This window comes from Diorhabda carinulata, chromosome 1 (assembly GCF_026250575.1).
Source record: "Diorhabda carinulata isolate Delta chromosome 1, icDioCari1.1, whole genome shotgun sequence".
NCBI lineage: Eukaryota > Metazoa > Arthropoda > Insecta > Coleoptera > Chrysomelidae > Diorhabda > Diorhabda carinulata.
The window spans coordinates 19,551,829-19,566,719 of record NC_079460.1 but is presented as its reverse complement, the minus strand read 5'-3'; the positions used below and the strand labels follow the sequence as shown (position 1 = coordinate 19,566,719).

Below are 14,891 nucleotides of genomic sequence, written 5' to 3'. Positions count from 1 at the left end.
GTGTTCGCGTGGACATTGGAAGAGATATAGTGATTTCTGGTTCGTTCGGGTTTATTAAACCCCACGTGATTCACGGAAAGTTAATTCATTCCTAAAATAATTGTCGGAATATCAATAGACCGGCATCTACAACGTTCTATTATCAAAGTATTGATTTCCGATTTGATACTTTTATCTATTGTTTTGGGTCTTTACCCCCAGGAGGTCATAATATTTTTCATAATTGATATATAAACGAAGGAATTTTTGTATAGAAAACTTCCACACTCCTAACAAACAGCATACTGAATTAACTCTATAATACAAAGTATTTAGGACATTTTGTTGAGTACACAATTATAAGGAGGTATTATAGATAAAATTAGAGTTATTATTATACAATGATATATACCTTTTAACAATAGCGGCTTTTGTACTTAGTTTTCTAGACATTCTCGTGGTAATTAGCGCGTGTGTCATTTCAAAATTATATTCAACTGTGCTCTTTTATTATTTGGTAGGTGGATGAAACTTGTTAATTATTAATTTCAAGGAGTGTCCCTTTATATTGTATACCTACGGAAAGTTGCGTGCCTAGGATTTATAGCAACACACCTACCTACCCATTTTAAACATATTCATCTATTCTTGTTTTTATACTTTCAAATATATATCAATAACAGCATACAAAAAAGGATGTTTGACAATATTCGATCATTAATAATGTCTATAGATGATAAATTTGTAACGCGGAAATGGAAAGTTATTTGTTTTTGTAATGAAAAAAAAATGGTTCAATTTAATTCAACCTAAACTTGAATATAACAAAATATATAGATATATGATACTATGATGAAGATCGAGCGGATGTTATAAGTAGTTAAAATTCAGTTACAGTGAATAATAAGTGTAATAATATTGTCTAAATAAAATATTGTTAGGAAAGGCATTCTCTTAAATTTGGGAAAGGTGAAACACGAACAACTATACCATACCATACGAGGATGTATTTGCCTAGACCAGTTCCATGCATAAACAAAATATTGCGTTACCATAGCAACGAACAATAACTTATTAGAAGTGTCAGTGTAAAGTTTGACGTCAAAAAAGTAAACCAGAGCTATGCAATAAATTAAAGAAAAAAGATCTCCACCGAAATTGAGGAAATCGAAAAACTGGAGTATCGAGTCATCATCAAGTACCTGTATTTAAAAGGGTTAAGAGGTAAGCAGATTTACGAAGATATGCTTAATACCCTTGGTGATCAATGTCCTTCGTATGCGACCGTGAAAAATTGGACTGCAATTTTCAAAAGAGGTAAATTTTCCATTGAAGATGATGATTGATCGGGAAGGCCAGTTTCTGTGTCAGTCCCCGAAAATATCGATGCAGTTCATGAAATGATTTTACCAGACCATCAAATTGGGCTAAAACTGATATCTGAAGCACTGAATATTTCATACGAACGCGTTCATCATATAGTTCACGTCAATTTAGATATGTTGTAAAATGGATCCCCAAATGTTTTAATGTTGACCAAAAGCGTGCAAAGGTAGAAGAATCGTGTTCGATCTGTGCTCGATTTGAAAACGATGTAGACTTCTTAAACCGAATTGTTACTATGGATGAGACTTGGGTATATTTCTACGATCCAGAAACAAAGCAACAATCGATGGAATGGCAACACTCTGGTTCTATAAGACCTAATAAGATTCGTGTCCTAAAATTTGCTGGAAAAGTTCTTGCTTCAGTTTTTTGAGATTGAAATTGATTGATTGATGATTGAGTTTTTGGATAAGGGTAGAATAATAACTGGAGATTACTATTTTCGACATCACTGACCACTCTACTGGAAAGCTATCCAAAGGTGTTTTGTTTTTGCAGGACAACTCCCCTGCACACAAATCTCATGATGCCATGCAAAAATTCGTGATTTAGGGTTTGAATTACTAGAACACCCCCCTTATTCACCAGATTTGGGTCTTTCCGACTATCATCTCTTTCCTCAACTGAAAAAAAGTTTAAGAGGTCGTTAATTTTCATCCAACGAGGAAGTAATAAAAGCTGTGGAGGTCTGGTTTGCAGAACAAGAAGAAACATTTTTTTTGAAAGGTCTAGAGACGTTGCAGGTTCGCTTTAATAAATGTATCCAATTAAGAGGAGAATATGTTGAGTAATAAAATATTTTGACATTGAAACTTTGTTTGGTTCTATAGTAGGCTAAGAATTTTGCAATATATCCTCGTGTATACCAAAACTATTTATTACATAACACCGGGATACAAAATTTTTGTGCACGGGTTATACGTTATTTATATTTATTGCTTTTATACCTAGAAATAAAAATATCAAAAAACAACAGTTTTAAAATGAAATTAAGAAATTTAAAAATGATTTTTTTTACTTTTTCTGTCATGTCCGGTACAAGTTTCTCTTATTGACCCCCAAATATAGATCAAGCTTTCAGTATACTGGCCTTGGTCACGTCTCAAATTCTACTATGTCTTGATGAAAGCGTTCCTTTTTGTTCTTCCGAATAAGCTCCCATATTATCTTTAAATTTATCTAGATGAGAATGTAACATATGCATTTTTAGAGACATTCTACATCTCATGATAGAAAAATTTGTGATCATGTCAGTGATCAGCTTTCCGTACTTTTCAACTCTATGTTTCCAAGAAAACCATGAACTACTGCCTTAAAACTGACCCAGGATTTTTTCTCTTTATTGCTGATTAACTCTACAAAAACCACAATTTTTTTTATTTGAGGACCTACAAAGACTCCAGCCTTAATTTTCGCCTCTGAGAGCTTTGGGAAAAACTTTTCAAATATTTGAAAGCTTTAGACTCATGATTAAGAGCCTTTACAAATTGTTTATCAAGACTAAATTTAATATGTAATGGTGGCATTGGGTTTTGAGATCGACAATTGCTTCCCGTTTAACATTGTATTTTCCTACTTCGTGCTCATTATGAGCAGGCCAATGTTTTTTTCGGTAGTGAGTTAAGTTCACAGAGATAACCCAGATAACCGATATCGGAGAATGAGCTTCAGAAGAGAGATAGTTTTACTAGTTATTATTTACAATCTAATAATTCGTGGAAATCATAAATTTCTGATACATCGGATTTTCAGTATAGATAATATTTAAATTTTGCAATCTTCCAGTTGTCGCAAATTAAAATTCCGATTCAATTACAATTACAGTTTGATACAAAACAATTCAACTATGAAAATGTATGCGTAATTTGTAGTAATGACCTAATAACTAATCTGTACAGTAAGGTACTGAGGAATTTATAATTCAAATTTATTAATCGAATTATTGTTAATAACAATATGTAGATTTATTTGAAACAATAGACTAAATGCATCTGTGTTAATTGTGAAAAGTATTTCTCATATCCTGTGGTAAAATTAACAATTTTTTTCACTGGCATACCGATGATAGTGAATAAGCGACTTTGCAAGTAAAAGATCATATGTCAGTAATTTTTGAAACCACATTTATTTTCGATTTTTCGATTTCGATTCGATGCTTTTTTCAATGTTAGACTTAGAAACTCAAAACAAAAATGTTCCGATTACAGAATTACTTACATGTATTCCTGTTTAAAATCTCAAATATTCGATAAATATATTTTTTGTTAATGAATAATAAAATTTGTAAATTGCATGAATTACCGAAATTTTTAATCGTTTTTACAAAAAAACTGAATCTATCAATAATACTTTGGTTGAATAAATATAGTTTGTTAAAAAAATGTCATAAAACATTGCTAAATGTTCATATATTTTTTCTTCAATTCCAAAACAATACTTTCACTTTTGTGTCATGTAGAGTCCAATTCTGTGTCTATATCAAATTGGAATGCACTTTTATGATAATTAATAAGACTGCAAATTCAGCGAAAATGTATTCCTATCAAATGAATATGAACATTATTTTGATTAAAGACACAACGTGACTTCGAATAATATACGAAAACAATGATTCAGATATTTTTTTAATCGTCTTTATTTTTACATTGAAAATTCTGAATAATTTCCGTCTTATTTGTTAAACGTTGTTAAAAGGAATGTAAATGCGTGAATTAATATGTATAAGAGACACATCACATTGTTTGAATACTTTGATAAGAAAACTTGTCAGAAATACCGGATGTTACGATGAGAAATCATCCAACTTTATTAAAAAAAATCAGTATAAAGTGTGTACTTCGGATTAAAAGTTAGTTCACATTAGAAGAATATGATTGACATATGCAAAGATATTAATAATTTTTTTTTTTATTAAAATTTCATAGTGGTCTGTTATCATTTTTTATCTACTTATAAGTCCTGATTCTATTTTCACTATAAATTGTATTTATTACAAGTTTTTTTAAACAGTAATTTTGGTTCTAACTGTAATACTTACAATGTTTTATTGTCTTCATGAGTACCAGTGTTTGTTAATTTTAAATATCTTTAGTCATATAATTCAGTTTCCTGAATATATTAAAAAAATACACAAAGAAAAATTGTCTGACAAGATCAGAAATGCTCTGCAATTTTTAGTTTTGAAATGAAACAATTTAAATAAAACCATAACCAGGCATTTAATTTCCATATAAAATTAATGAACTAAAACCTAATTTACACTCTGGGTAAATTTTAAAACAAGCGCCAAATATCATTCAGGCCTTGAATAACTTTTCACACATTTGTTTAAAACAAGTTGTTGAAATTTTCAATAATTAACTATATTAAATTTCTTGGAACGATATACTTCAATTAATCTACAGTGACTACATTCATAACCCTTTGTCTACATCAGCACCACTTTGGAAGGTTTTTGAAATGTTATTTACCGTATACTGGAAATTTTTTCAATTTTTGTCCCATATGAGATATCTTTCTTCTTTTTGCCCTCCATAAATGGGTTAAAAATAATGTTAGATCCGTTGCTAAGATAAAAGTAGACAACTTCTATAATGGAGTGTAATGTGTATTGCAATATTTTCATTTCAAAAAGTGTACTATATAAATATGTGATACTGCTCTTATATTCCTATATAGTATATAAAATAAATAATTTTAATGTTGTAACATTTTCTTACGTTTTTTCAACAATTGATCCCATATATCATTGTTATTAAAAAATAGAACCTAATATATCATCCCGACTCCCGGTTCAATGAATGGGTAGCCACTTCCATTAGCTTAGGGTGTGCTCACATGTGAAGAATAAAGAAAATTGTTACTTTTGACACTAATAATTATTTATCATTATTTAGAAAAAGAATGGGACTTTATTCTTTAGTATCATAGTATTTCTACACCGAGACCTCAGCCTTAAAGTTTGCAAGTTGATATACGATTATATATATTTTTTTAATTGCACTCAACGTTTATTGGTTGAAGGAAGTTTGTGACGGTTTCACTACCCCCATTAGAAATTATTTTAATATGTCAAAACCTTTAAACTTCAAATCGGCATAACCAAAAACAGTCATTTCTATCTTTAACATATTTTCTTATCATTCATGCATTTTCTCTTAAAAAATAGGTAACAACCGATTTACGAACTTTGGTAATATTGTAGTTCAATCAAATTTTAGGAACTTTTTTGTATTCATTTTAACAAGAAGAATGTCTTTCAAATATCCAGAAGCTCGTAGAGACGAATCAATCAAAGACAACTATTTTGGAACTGAGGTATTATAATATTATTGCCCCATTTTTTGATGTATTTATAAATAATATTAAAGGTTACCGATCCCTATCGTTGGCTAGAAGATCCAGATTCTAAAGAAACACAAGCTTATGTTAATGCTCAAAACGCTATTACTGGGCCATATTTAGACGAATGCCCTTATAAAAATCAAATAAAAGAAAAAATTACAAATCTATGGAACTATCCTAAATATTCTGCACCATTTAGACATGGACAAAAATATTACCAATACAGAAATACAGGTTAGTACATCTTCATGAACTGGTTCTATTATTTTTATAAGTGATTTTTTAATTAAATACTATAAATCAACTTAGTTCCTACTCAAATCAAGTGATTATCCTTATAGGCTTACAGAACCAAAGTGTAATATTTGTGCAAGAAGGTTTTGATACAGAGGCTACAGTATTCTTAGATCCAAATACTTTTTCTGAAGATGGAACAGTTGCTTTATCTGGCACAGCATTTTCTGAAGATGGTAGTACTTTTGCTTATGGACTAAGTGCTAGTGGGTCAGACTGGATTGAGATTAAATTTAGAGATGTAGAAACTGGTAAGTTTTATATATCTACTAAGTATTTCTCAAAAAATGAAATGTGAATAGTAATAATTCCAGAAAAATACAATAACACTCCAGTTTTTTTATTGAATGTGGTTGTTATTGCATTGAAGGTTATTGATATGGCCAAAAAATATATCTTTAAATTAATTGTATTGAAACATATATTTGTTACAGGTAAAGATTATGACGAAATTCTTAAAAAAGTGAAATATTCACCAATGACTTGGATGCATGATAACAAAGGATTCTTCTATGGGGTAAATGTAACACACTGGCACCTTTTTAAAAGCATATTACTTACTTTGTTGTAGGGTTACTTACACCAAACTGGTAAGACTGATGGTTCTGAAACCAAATCCAGTGAAAACCAAAAACTTTATTATCATAGATTAGGTACAAACCAGTCTGATGATATTATGGCTGTGGAGTTTGATGATCACCAACTTAGAATGTATGTATTTTGTTGAATTTAGATATTATTATTACACAGTACATCAACTAGGTATCTAGAAAAATAATTTTTCTGGGAAATCCTAGTGAAAAAAATTGGTAGTTTTTATGGTTGTTCATTTTTTCCTGCTTTTGAATAATGGGTTGTTATTGTATTTGTTTATTAAATAAACTGTAATGTTTAGATTAATAAGAATTTTTTCCTAGCATATTAATTGAAGTCAAAATAAGTTATCCATTTGTGATATTAACAACTCAATTAATATTTTATCCAGTTACCTAGCTGTTAATAAGGTCAATGCATTATTTACTTTTGAATGTAAAAAAGTTATCAAAATAAATAAAAAAAGTTACATGAACATAGAGCATTGAGTTTTAAATCCTCAATAAAAAAAAACAAACAAAACATTTTGAATCTTTGAAAAAATAATTAAACTAGTCACTCACAGTCTAGAGACTCTTCAAGTTCTTGGTGACATGAGTTTTTAAATTTCTTATTTTTGGTATTTTCTTTGGGAGAAATATTTTCATAAAATGGTTTGCATTCTAAATTTATTTTTGTAGGGATGGATGTAAAAAGAGAGTTTAAATCAGTATACTTTCCATTTGATATTGGCAATGATTCCTCATACAAACTTTTTTTGGGCAGTAAAAAATTGCTGTTTTTTCTCATAGTCAAAAGTATAAAACAAGAAACTACTTACCAGAGCGTACATTGCGGTTTTTAAGGGCTGCTTCTAATACCTTTTTGCTTCTAGAAATCATATTTTTGCACAACTTTGAGACCGCATAGAAAAACATATAATCAGTTTATTTACAATATGATAATCAAACAACTAGATAACTGTATGTAGTGAGGTCTAGGTCCGGCAAGAACTAGGTAACTTGAAATACCTGCTGTAGTAACAAGAATTATTCTGATTCAAGAGATACCTATTTCTAAACATATTTAGCGCCACCAATTGAAATGTACGACTTATCTGGTAATAGCATTAGAATGAACTGAATCATAGCTTTACAAATCAGTATGTAAATAATTTTCCAAAAAAGACAAGTTACCTAGTTGTACTAAGCCTACAATATTGTCTCAGTTCATATGAACCTGAAATGAAATATGATCTTTCATATAACACAGAATACAATCAAAATTTATGGATAATTCTTTTATATCATCTAGTATAGTCTTATATAGAATGTATCAAAACATATTTTAATCAAGTGCATTTATTGTTATTAAAACCAGTGAAATTAGAAACAATAAATGAATTTAAACCAAATAATATCTATGATTTGAGTCATGTTCTTAATTTGTGTAGGACTTTGATAAAATAAAAGTATGGCAGCAGTCTTAGGTATTTCCTTCTTCTTTTAGGGGTGCACATGTTAGCCATTGTGGAAATTACTTAGTGGTTACTCCAATTAAAGGTTGTAAAAACAATTTACTTTATTTCAATAAATTTGATAGTAAACAGATTACTGGAACACTAAAACTTACTCCTGTTGTTACAAAGTTAGAAGCTGATTATGAGGTAAGTAGGTACTTTAAAATAAAATCTTCACTGTGTATTTTTGCTTTTATATATATATATATATATATATATATATATATATATATATATATATATATATATATATAATGTGATATAGAATTAGTTTCATGTCACTGCATACTCCATTTCAGATGAATACAGGATAGTTTCAGTTTTGTATATCTCCTTTAAATTAATTGAAAAATGGCGATATCTATCCAATTATTAAAAGGGCACGTTATATGTGCAAAATGTCGAATGAGTTTGCATATATCTTCTGAGAAAAATATGACTTAGTAACTCTTGGTTACACTCCAAAACTACACTGTATTTGAATGAAATGGGTAAGAGATGACATGATTTTAATACCACTCACTCCTAAAATTTAGATTCTTGAAACCATTTTGCTTATATTTGATAAATTAAATTTCCTGCTTTGACTCTTTGAATTATTTTATTTATCTTATTATTGAGTTTTAAAGAATATTTTAAATGCCCTTATTTTCAAAAATTCTAGAAATGAGTGCACACAATTCTGGACTACTAAGAAAAAAATACCTTGATGTAGAAACTTTAATAACTAGAATGATTTGTTAAAAAGTTGATTTTATTTTTAAGTTTGTAGTTCATAAGAGAAGGATTTGGCATAAATACAATTATGATTTGTACTAAAAATTGATAGTATTTCCTGTTCTTGGATATATAGTTATAATAAAGCCAAATCCTTGATTCTGTTTTCACAGAATAAAGTTTTGATTATTTTCCAGTATTTAACAAATTTGGATTCGAAGTTTGTATTTAGAACAAACAAAAGTGCACCAAACTACAGAATAATTATTATAGATTTTGAAAATCCTTCAGAAGACAATTGGGTGGATTTGATTCCAGAGCACCATAAAGATGTTTTGGACTGGGCTCACATTATTAACAATAATATGATAGTTGTTTGCTACCTCAGAGATGTAAAGGTAATACTTTCCAAATTTTGTTGATATATTCCACTTTAATACCTCATTATACAGCATTGATTTATTTAATTCAATAAATTTATTAAAAGCTTGTTATAGTTAAAATACTGTTTACACCAACACTCACAATTACACCGTCTTTTCTTGGGGTGCAGTTTTAATTTCTTACTTAGTTACAATTACTCTGAACATATTTGTTTGGAACTTATACCAGTTTTTAAATTCTAAATTGCCTAATTTATGTGTCAATTTTTTATAAAGTCCGTATGCTTCTATTTCAAGAATCCTTCATTTACTGTTCAGATATTTGATTTCTAGGTCCAGCCATTTCCCTTTTGCAAACATGAACTTTATCTGAAACTTACTTACTTACTCTTACTTATGTCAACTTTAATAAAACCTGGAAAAACAACCAACAGCACGACTTGAGAAACTTATAAATCTGATTCAATAGATAGTAAGTTTTACGTACCTGTTCCGTTGACCGTAGAGTCATGACAATTAGGTTGGAAGTTCTGAAACCGCTAGTGATATTTATATTGAACGCACAATTACAATGTCTAGGTACTTACTCGAATTAGTTGTTTGTGATTACTAAGTACCTACTGAACACAATGAAGATTACCAACAAACAACTAATTCGACTTTGTATCTAGACAGTGTAATTTGAGTGTTGGTGTAGTGGTAGTGTGTTCAGTATGAATATCACTAACAGCTCCAGAAATTCCAACTTAGTTGTTATGACTCCACGGTCAATGGAAAGAAGAGGTAGGTAAAACTTAGTATTAAGATGAGATTGGTAATTGCTGATATTTGATTTCTTAAATCATGCTGTAAGTTAAGTGTTTTTCCAGTTTTTATCAAAGTTGACGTGAGCAAGAATATGGTTTCAGATAGAGTTCGGAAGATTACCAGAAGGAAATGGCTAGACCTAGAAATCAAATATCTGAACAGTAAATGAAGTATCCTTGAAATAGAAGCATACGGACTTGACAAAAAACTAACACTTAGTTTAAGTGATTTAAAATTTGAAAACTGGTGAGTTTCAAAGAAACCTGTTTAGGGTCATTGATTCAAAATTTAAGAACAAATCTGTTTCAAGTAAGAAATTAATGGAATTGAAACTACACCCCAAGAAAATTTCTTTGAAGACAGAGTAATTGTGAGTGTTGGTGTAAAGAGTGTGTCCAGTATGAATATCACCAAGGGTTTCAGAAATTCCAACTTGTTAGTTTACACCAACTTGCTTGCAGATTTAATAAATATTTAATTGTTTTAAATGTGGTGAAATAATTTTACAGAACGCCATGAGTATATACGACCTTAAGACTGGTAATAAGATTTATGATTTCAAGTTAGATGTTGGAACTATTTCTGCCATATCAGGTAAACGTTACCATAAAGAAATGTTTTACAGCTTCTGTTCATTTTTGACTCCGAATATTATTTACAAAGTAAACTTTGATAACAACGAAATCAAGGAATCTGTAAGTTACCTCAACATGAATTTCTAATCGAATATTTAATTGCTTAAATTATTACAGCTTTGGCACGAAACTAAAGTTGGTGATTTTAATGCTTCGCTCTATGAAACACAGCAGGTATTTTATAAAAGTAAGGATGGTACCGAAATTCCCATGTTCATAGTAAATAAAAAGGTATTTATTTATTACTATTGTTAAATAGTTACATCAATCAACTAATCTAGAATTTAATCATGTTGCACTACAACTTCAATAACTTATTTATTATTAATTTAATATAACACACATAAGTACACTTTCTAATGCTGATTTTTATAATCAAAATAAAATCTGCTGAGATCGAGGGTAATAGTGAAAAAGATGGATGTAAATCTTTTGAGGGAGAAAAAATATTAAAATGGAAATGAAGGACATAATGGGAATAAGGAAAATGTGGAAAAAGAGACAATGAGACTGAAGAAAAGCATGGTAAAGCAGTAATCTTTGGAGGAAAATAGTGAAAATGTGAAATAAGACTGGAGAATACAGCAAACGTGGGAATCTTTAGGGGATGGTAAAAATGTGGAAAAAGAGATATTATATGTCTTGGAAGAAAATAGTAAAAACTGTGGAAAAGGAAGTGTACATTTTTGTAGAAGAATAGTAAAAATTGTGAGGAATGGAGAAGAAATATAGAATATAATGAGAATAATGAAAAATATGGGAAAAAGTCGAAGTTTGGAAAAGAAATTCAACGAAGAATGAGAATTTATGTAGGAAGATAGCGAATTCCATAATACTAGCTCATTTTTGTACAAATTAACGCCACATGCAATTTACAAAAAGTCTTAAATAATCTTTTTGTGTTGATATTTGTATTAGCTCAGTTTCCCCTTAAAAAAATGACCCAGAATTATGTACATCAGTTTTTAGGGTAAATTAAAAGATGATTATTAATTTGACGGTATTGTGGAAATTCGTACAGAAAAAAGTGGAAAATTAGGTAGCTAAATGGCAATTGTATAGACAACTTGATGTAATGGTAGTAAACTGAGTGTTTAGTATGAATATCACCCATTCCAACTTAGTACATTCTCATATCTTCCAACTGAAAATTGCAGTGTTGTAGCTAGACTCACTGACTACTATAATTTATACTATACAAGAGCTTTATTAATTCAGTTTATATTTTAGGGTTTGATTAAAGATGCTACAAAACCCTGTCTGTTGTATGGTTATGGAGGCTTTAATGTTAATTTGACACCATCATTTGGAGTTTCTCGTCTTATATTTATAAACAATTTTGACGGCATTTTTGCTCTAGCAAATATTAGAGGAGGCGGGTAAGTAATTCAGAATTCTGTTAAACTCTTCGAAACTATGCAAAACCTTATTTTCATCAAGACTTGTCCATGGTTAGTCATATATTACATCATTTTTTTGTTCTACATTCATGATTACAGAAGAAACTACTACCACTGAAGCCTGTTATGCTGTTTTTATATATAACTACCAAAATCTTCAGCGATTTTCCACACATTTGTCACACATGTGTCATGTATCTCACGTCTCAGATTTTCCTTAGTCTATATTATATCCATCCTGATATTCAGTTAGCTTTTGTGATACTTAATTATATAAACATTCACAATTTTTCATTTTTTTTATTATAGGGAATATGGAGATAACTGGCATAACGGAGGTCGTTTTGGAAATAAACAAAACTGTTTTGATGATTTTCAGTATGCAGCTAAATACTTGGTAAAAGAAAAATATACATCTGTAGAAAAACTGACCATACAAGGAGGTTCGAATGGTGGTCTACTAGTAGCAGCTTGTATAAATCAAGCTCCTCATTTATTTGGAGCCGCTATTTGTCAAGTTGGTGTCTTAGATATGTTGCGTTATCACAAGTTTACCATAGGTTATGCATGGAAATCAGATTATGGCAACTCTGAAGAAGAAGATCAGTTTAATTATCTATACAAGTACTCACCATTGCATAATATTCGGGTGCCACAAGGTAATTAATATGATGCAGAATATGCCAATTTTAAATAGATATAAAGCAATCACAAATTATCTTAGTAAGTAGTTGGCACAAAATTTAATTAATTTGTTCTTATATACATTCCTAACAATAAAATTGCTAAAAACAGTAATTCTCAAATAAGAATTATTGGAAAATATTTTTTGGTATTCACACTATAGGGTATGTTTAAACCAATTAGATGGAAATAACCTATTGGATTTCTTTTTAGTTTTGCTAGTGACTTATTTATAAAATGGAATTTTAAATTTATATTTTTTGTAGACGAAACACAACAGTATCCAGCAACACTTCTGTTGACGGCTGATCATGATGATCGAGTGGTGCCATTGCATTCTCTCAAGTTTATAGCTGAACTACATTATAGAGCAGGCAGGTCTCCATTTCAGAAAAATCCTTTACTAATCCGCATAGAAACTAAAGCTGGTCATGGAGCAGGGAAACCCACATCCAAAATTGTAAGTGTGTAAAATAAACTAATTACAATAATTAGTCTTCTAATTAGATAGAAAAATTTATAATGAAAAATGAAATATTTTCTGAAGTTTCGGTAATACTGAAAGAATATTCTTTGTTTTAGATTGAAGAGGTGACAGACTACTTTGCTTTCATATCCAGGGCATTATCACTTAAATTCATTGAATGAATCTAACAAGGAAAATATAAAAATACAATTCAAATTGTACCTTATCACAATTGCCATTAATGTTGAAAATATTTTATAACTACTTTATACGTTTATATACATTACCAGAGCTAGTTACAAACATTTATCTTAGAAATAAAAATAAAGATCTATTTTCAAATTGTTTCATTTTGCTTGACGAATTTCTATATGTTTCTTGTAAGAAGATTTTGGCAAATTGGAAGTAACAAATTCTCTTTAGTTTGGTCTCACAGAAATCAAAGATAAAAAAGAAGCCAATATACTTGGAAGCGTAGATACTTTTTATTAGTCTTTGTGTGGTGGAGGGAAAAAGAATTTAGAAAGAAGGCTTTAACTAACCAGAAGCACTTTAGCTGTGAGATGATTTCATTTGTTCTTTTTTTGAATTCCAATACCACCTGATACAAAAATTATTAGGTTCTCCTAATTAGAATAGGTCTAGTGGAAAGCAATGAGTGTAGATCCTTTAGAGAGAAGAAACTCCCGATTACCTAGTCTTATCATATTTTGCCATTGCAAGGATAATTAAAAAATAATACATCACTCAATAAGTCGTGTGAATATATAAGAGAAACACATTTTTTGCTAAAAATCGACTTTATTCATCAATGTAATATTCTTCAAGAGCAATACAATCATTTCAACTTCTCGATGCCGTGCTTGTAGAAGAATTTGTGTTTTGCCTCAAAATAGGCTTCAATTGAGCTGAATATCTTACCGACGAGAGTTTTTTTGCGATCAGTGAATAGCCAGTAGCCACTAGGGGCCAGATCTGGACTATACGGCGGATGAAGAAGCGATTCGAAGTGTATCTCGTTCAATTTAACTATCGTTGCCATCGACTTATGAATTGGTGCATTGTCTAGATGAAACAGTGAATTTTTTTTTTTTTCGATATATGGGGCCATTTTTCCTTGATTTGTGAAGTCAAACGATCCAACAACTGTATGTGGTATTTGCTATTGATTATCTCTCTTTTGGAGACAGTCGATGAAAAATATTCCATGCGTATCCCAAAATACTGAAGCCATAACCTTCCTAGATGACTATTGTGCCTTTGGACGTGGTTCACCAGCTGCAGTCCACTCAGAAGATAATCGTTATGATTCCATTGTGAAGTGATGGATCCATGTTTCATCCATTGTCACATATTGACGTAAAAATCTGATTTCTTCTAAACATGGCCAAACACTACTTTGAATCATCATCATGTTGTTGTTTTTGATCGACTGTGAGTAAATGCGGCACCCACTTTGAAAAAAGCTTTCTCATGGTCAAATATTCATGCATAATTGTACCCATATTGTCTTCTATCTTTACGTCCTCAGTTATATCACGCAATGTCAATTAACAATTAGATATAACCAATTTGTGGACTTTTTTGATGTTTTCTGGATTATACGACCAGAACTTTCACCATCATAGGTGTCTGTACGATCATGTTTAAGTTCAGCAAACAACAACAGATGGTTATTTTCGATGGAACTGAGTTCGGATAACA

The 14,891-nt window shown here is 30.1% G+C and overlaps 1 protein-coding gene across 2 annotated transcripts; it reads left to right on the top strand.

Moving 5' to 3' along the window:
• The first annotated feature begins 427 nt into the window (after nt 1–427).
• On the top strand, nt 428–13,521 carry LOC130897204 (prolyl endopeptidase). Of its 2 annotated transcripts, none has more exons than XM_057805956.1 (14): nt 428–496; nt 5,586–5,682; nt 5,736–5,943; nt 6,051–6,254; nt 6,438–6,520; nt 6,575–6,714; nt 8,086–8,242; nt 9,010–9,210; nt 10,512–10,697; nt 10,755–10,868; nt 11,868–12,016; nt 12,347–12,696; nt 12,988–13,181; nt 13,304–13,521. In XM_057805956.1, exons 2-14 carry the CDS (start codon nt 5,617–5,619, stop codon nt 13,367–13,369), a joined length of 2,118 nt encoding a protein of 705 aa, XP_057661939.1. In that variant the 5' UTR covers nt 428–496; nt 5,586–5,616; the 3' UTR covers nt 13,370–13,521. The 2 variants fall into 2 exon arrangements, with proteins under 2 accessions (XP_057661939.1, XP_057661931.1); XM_057805948.1 differs by lacking the exon at nt 428–496 and adding an exon at nt 5,187–5,533.
• The last annotated feature ends 1,370 nt before the right edge of the window (nt 13,522–14,891 follow it).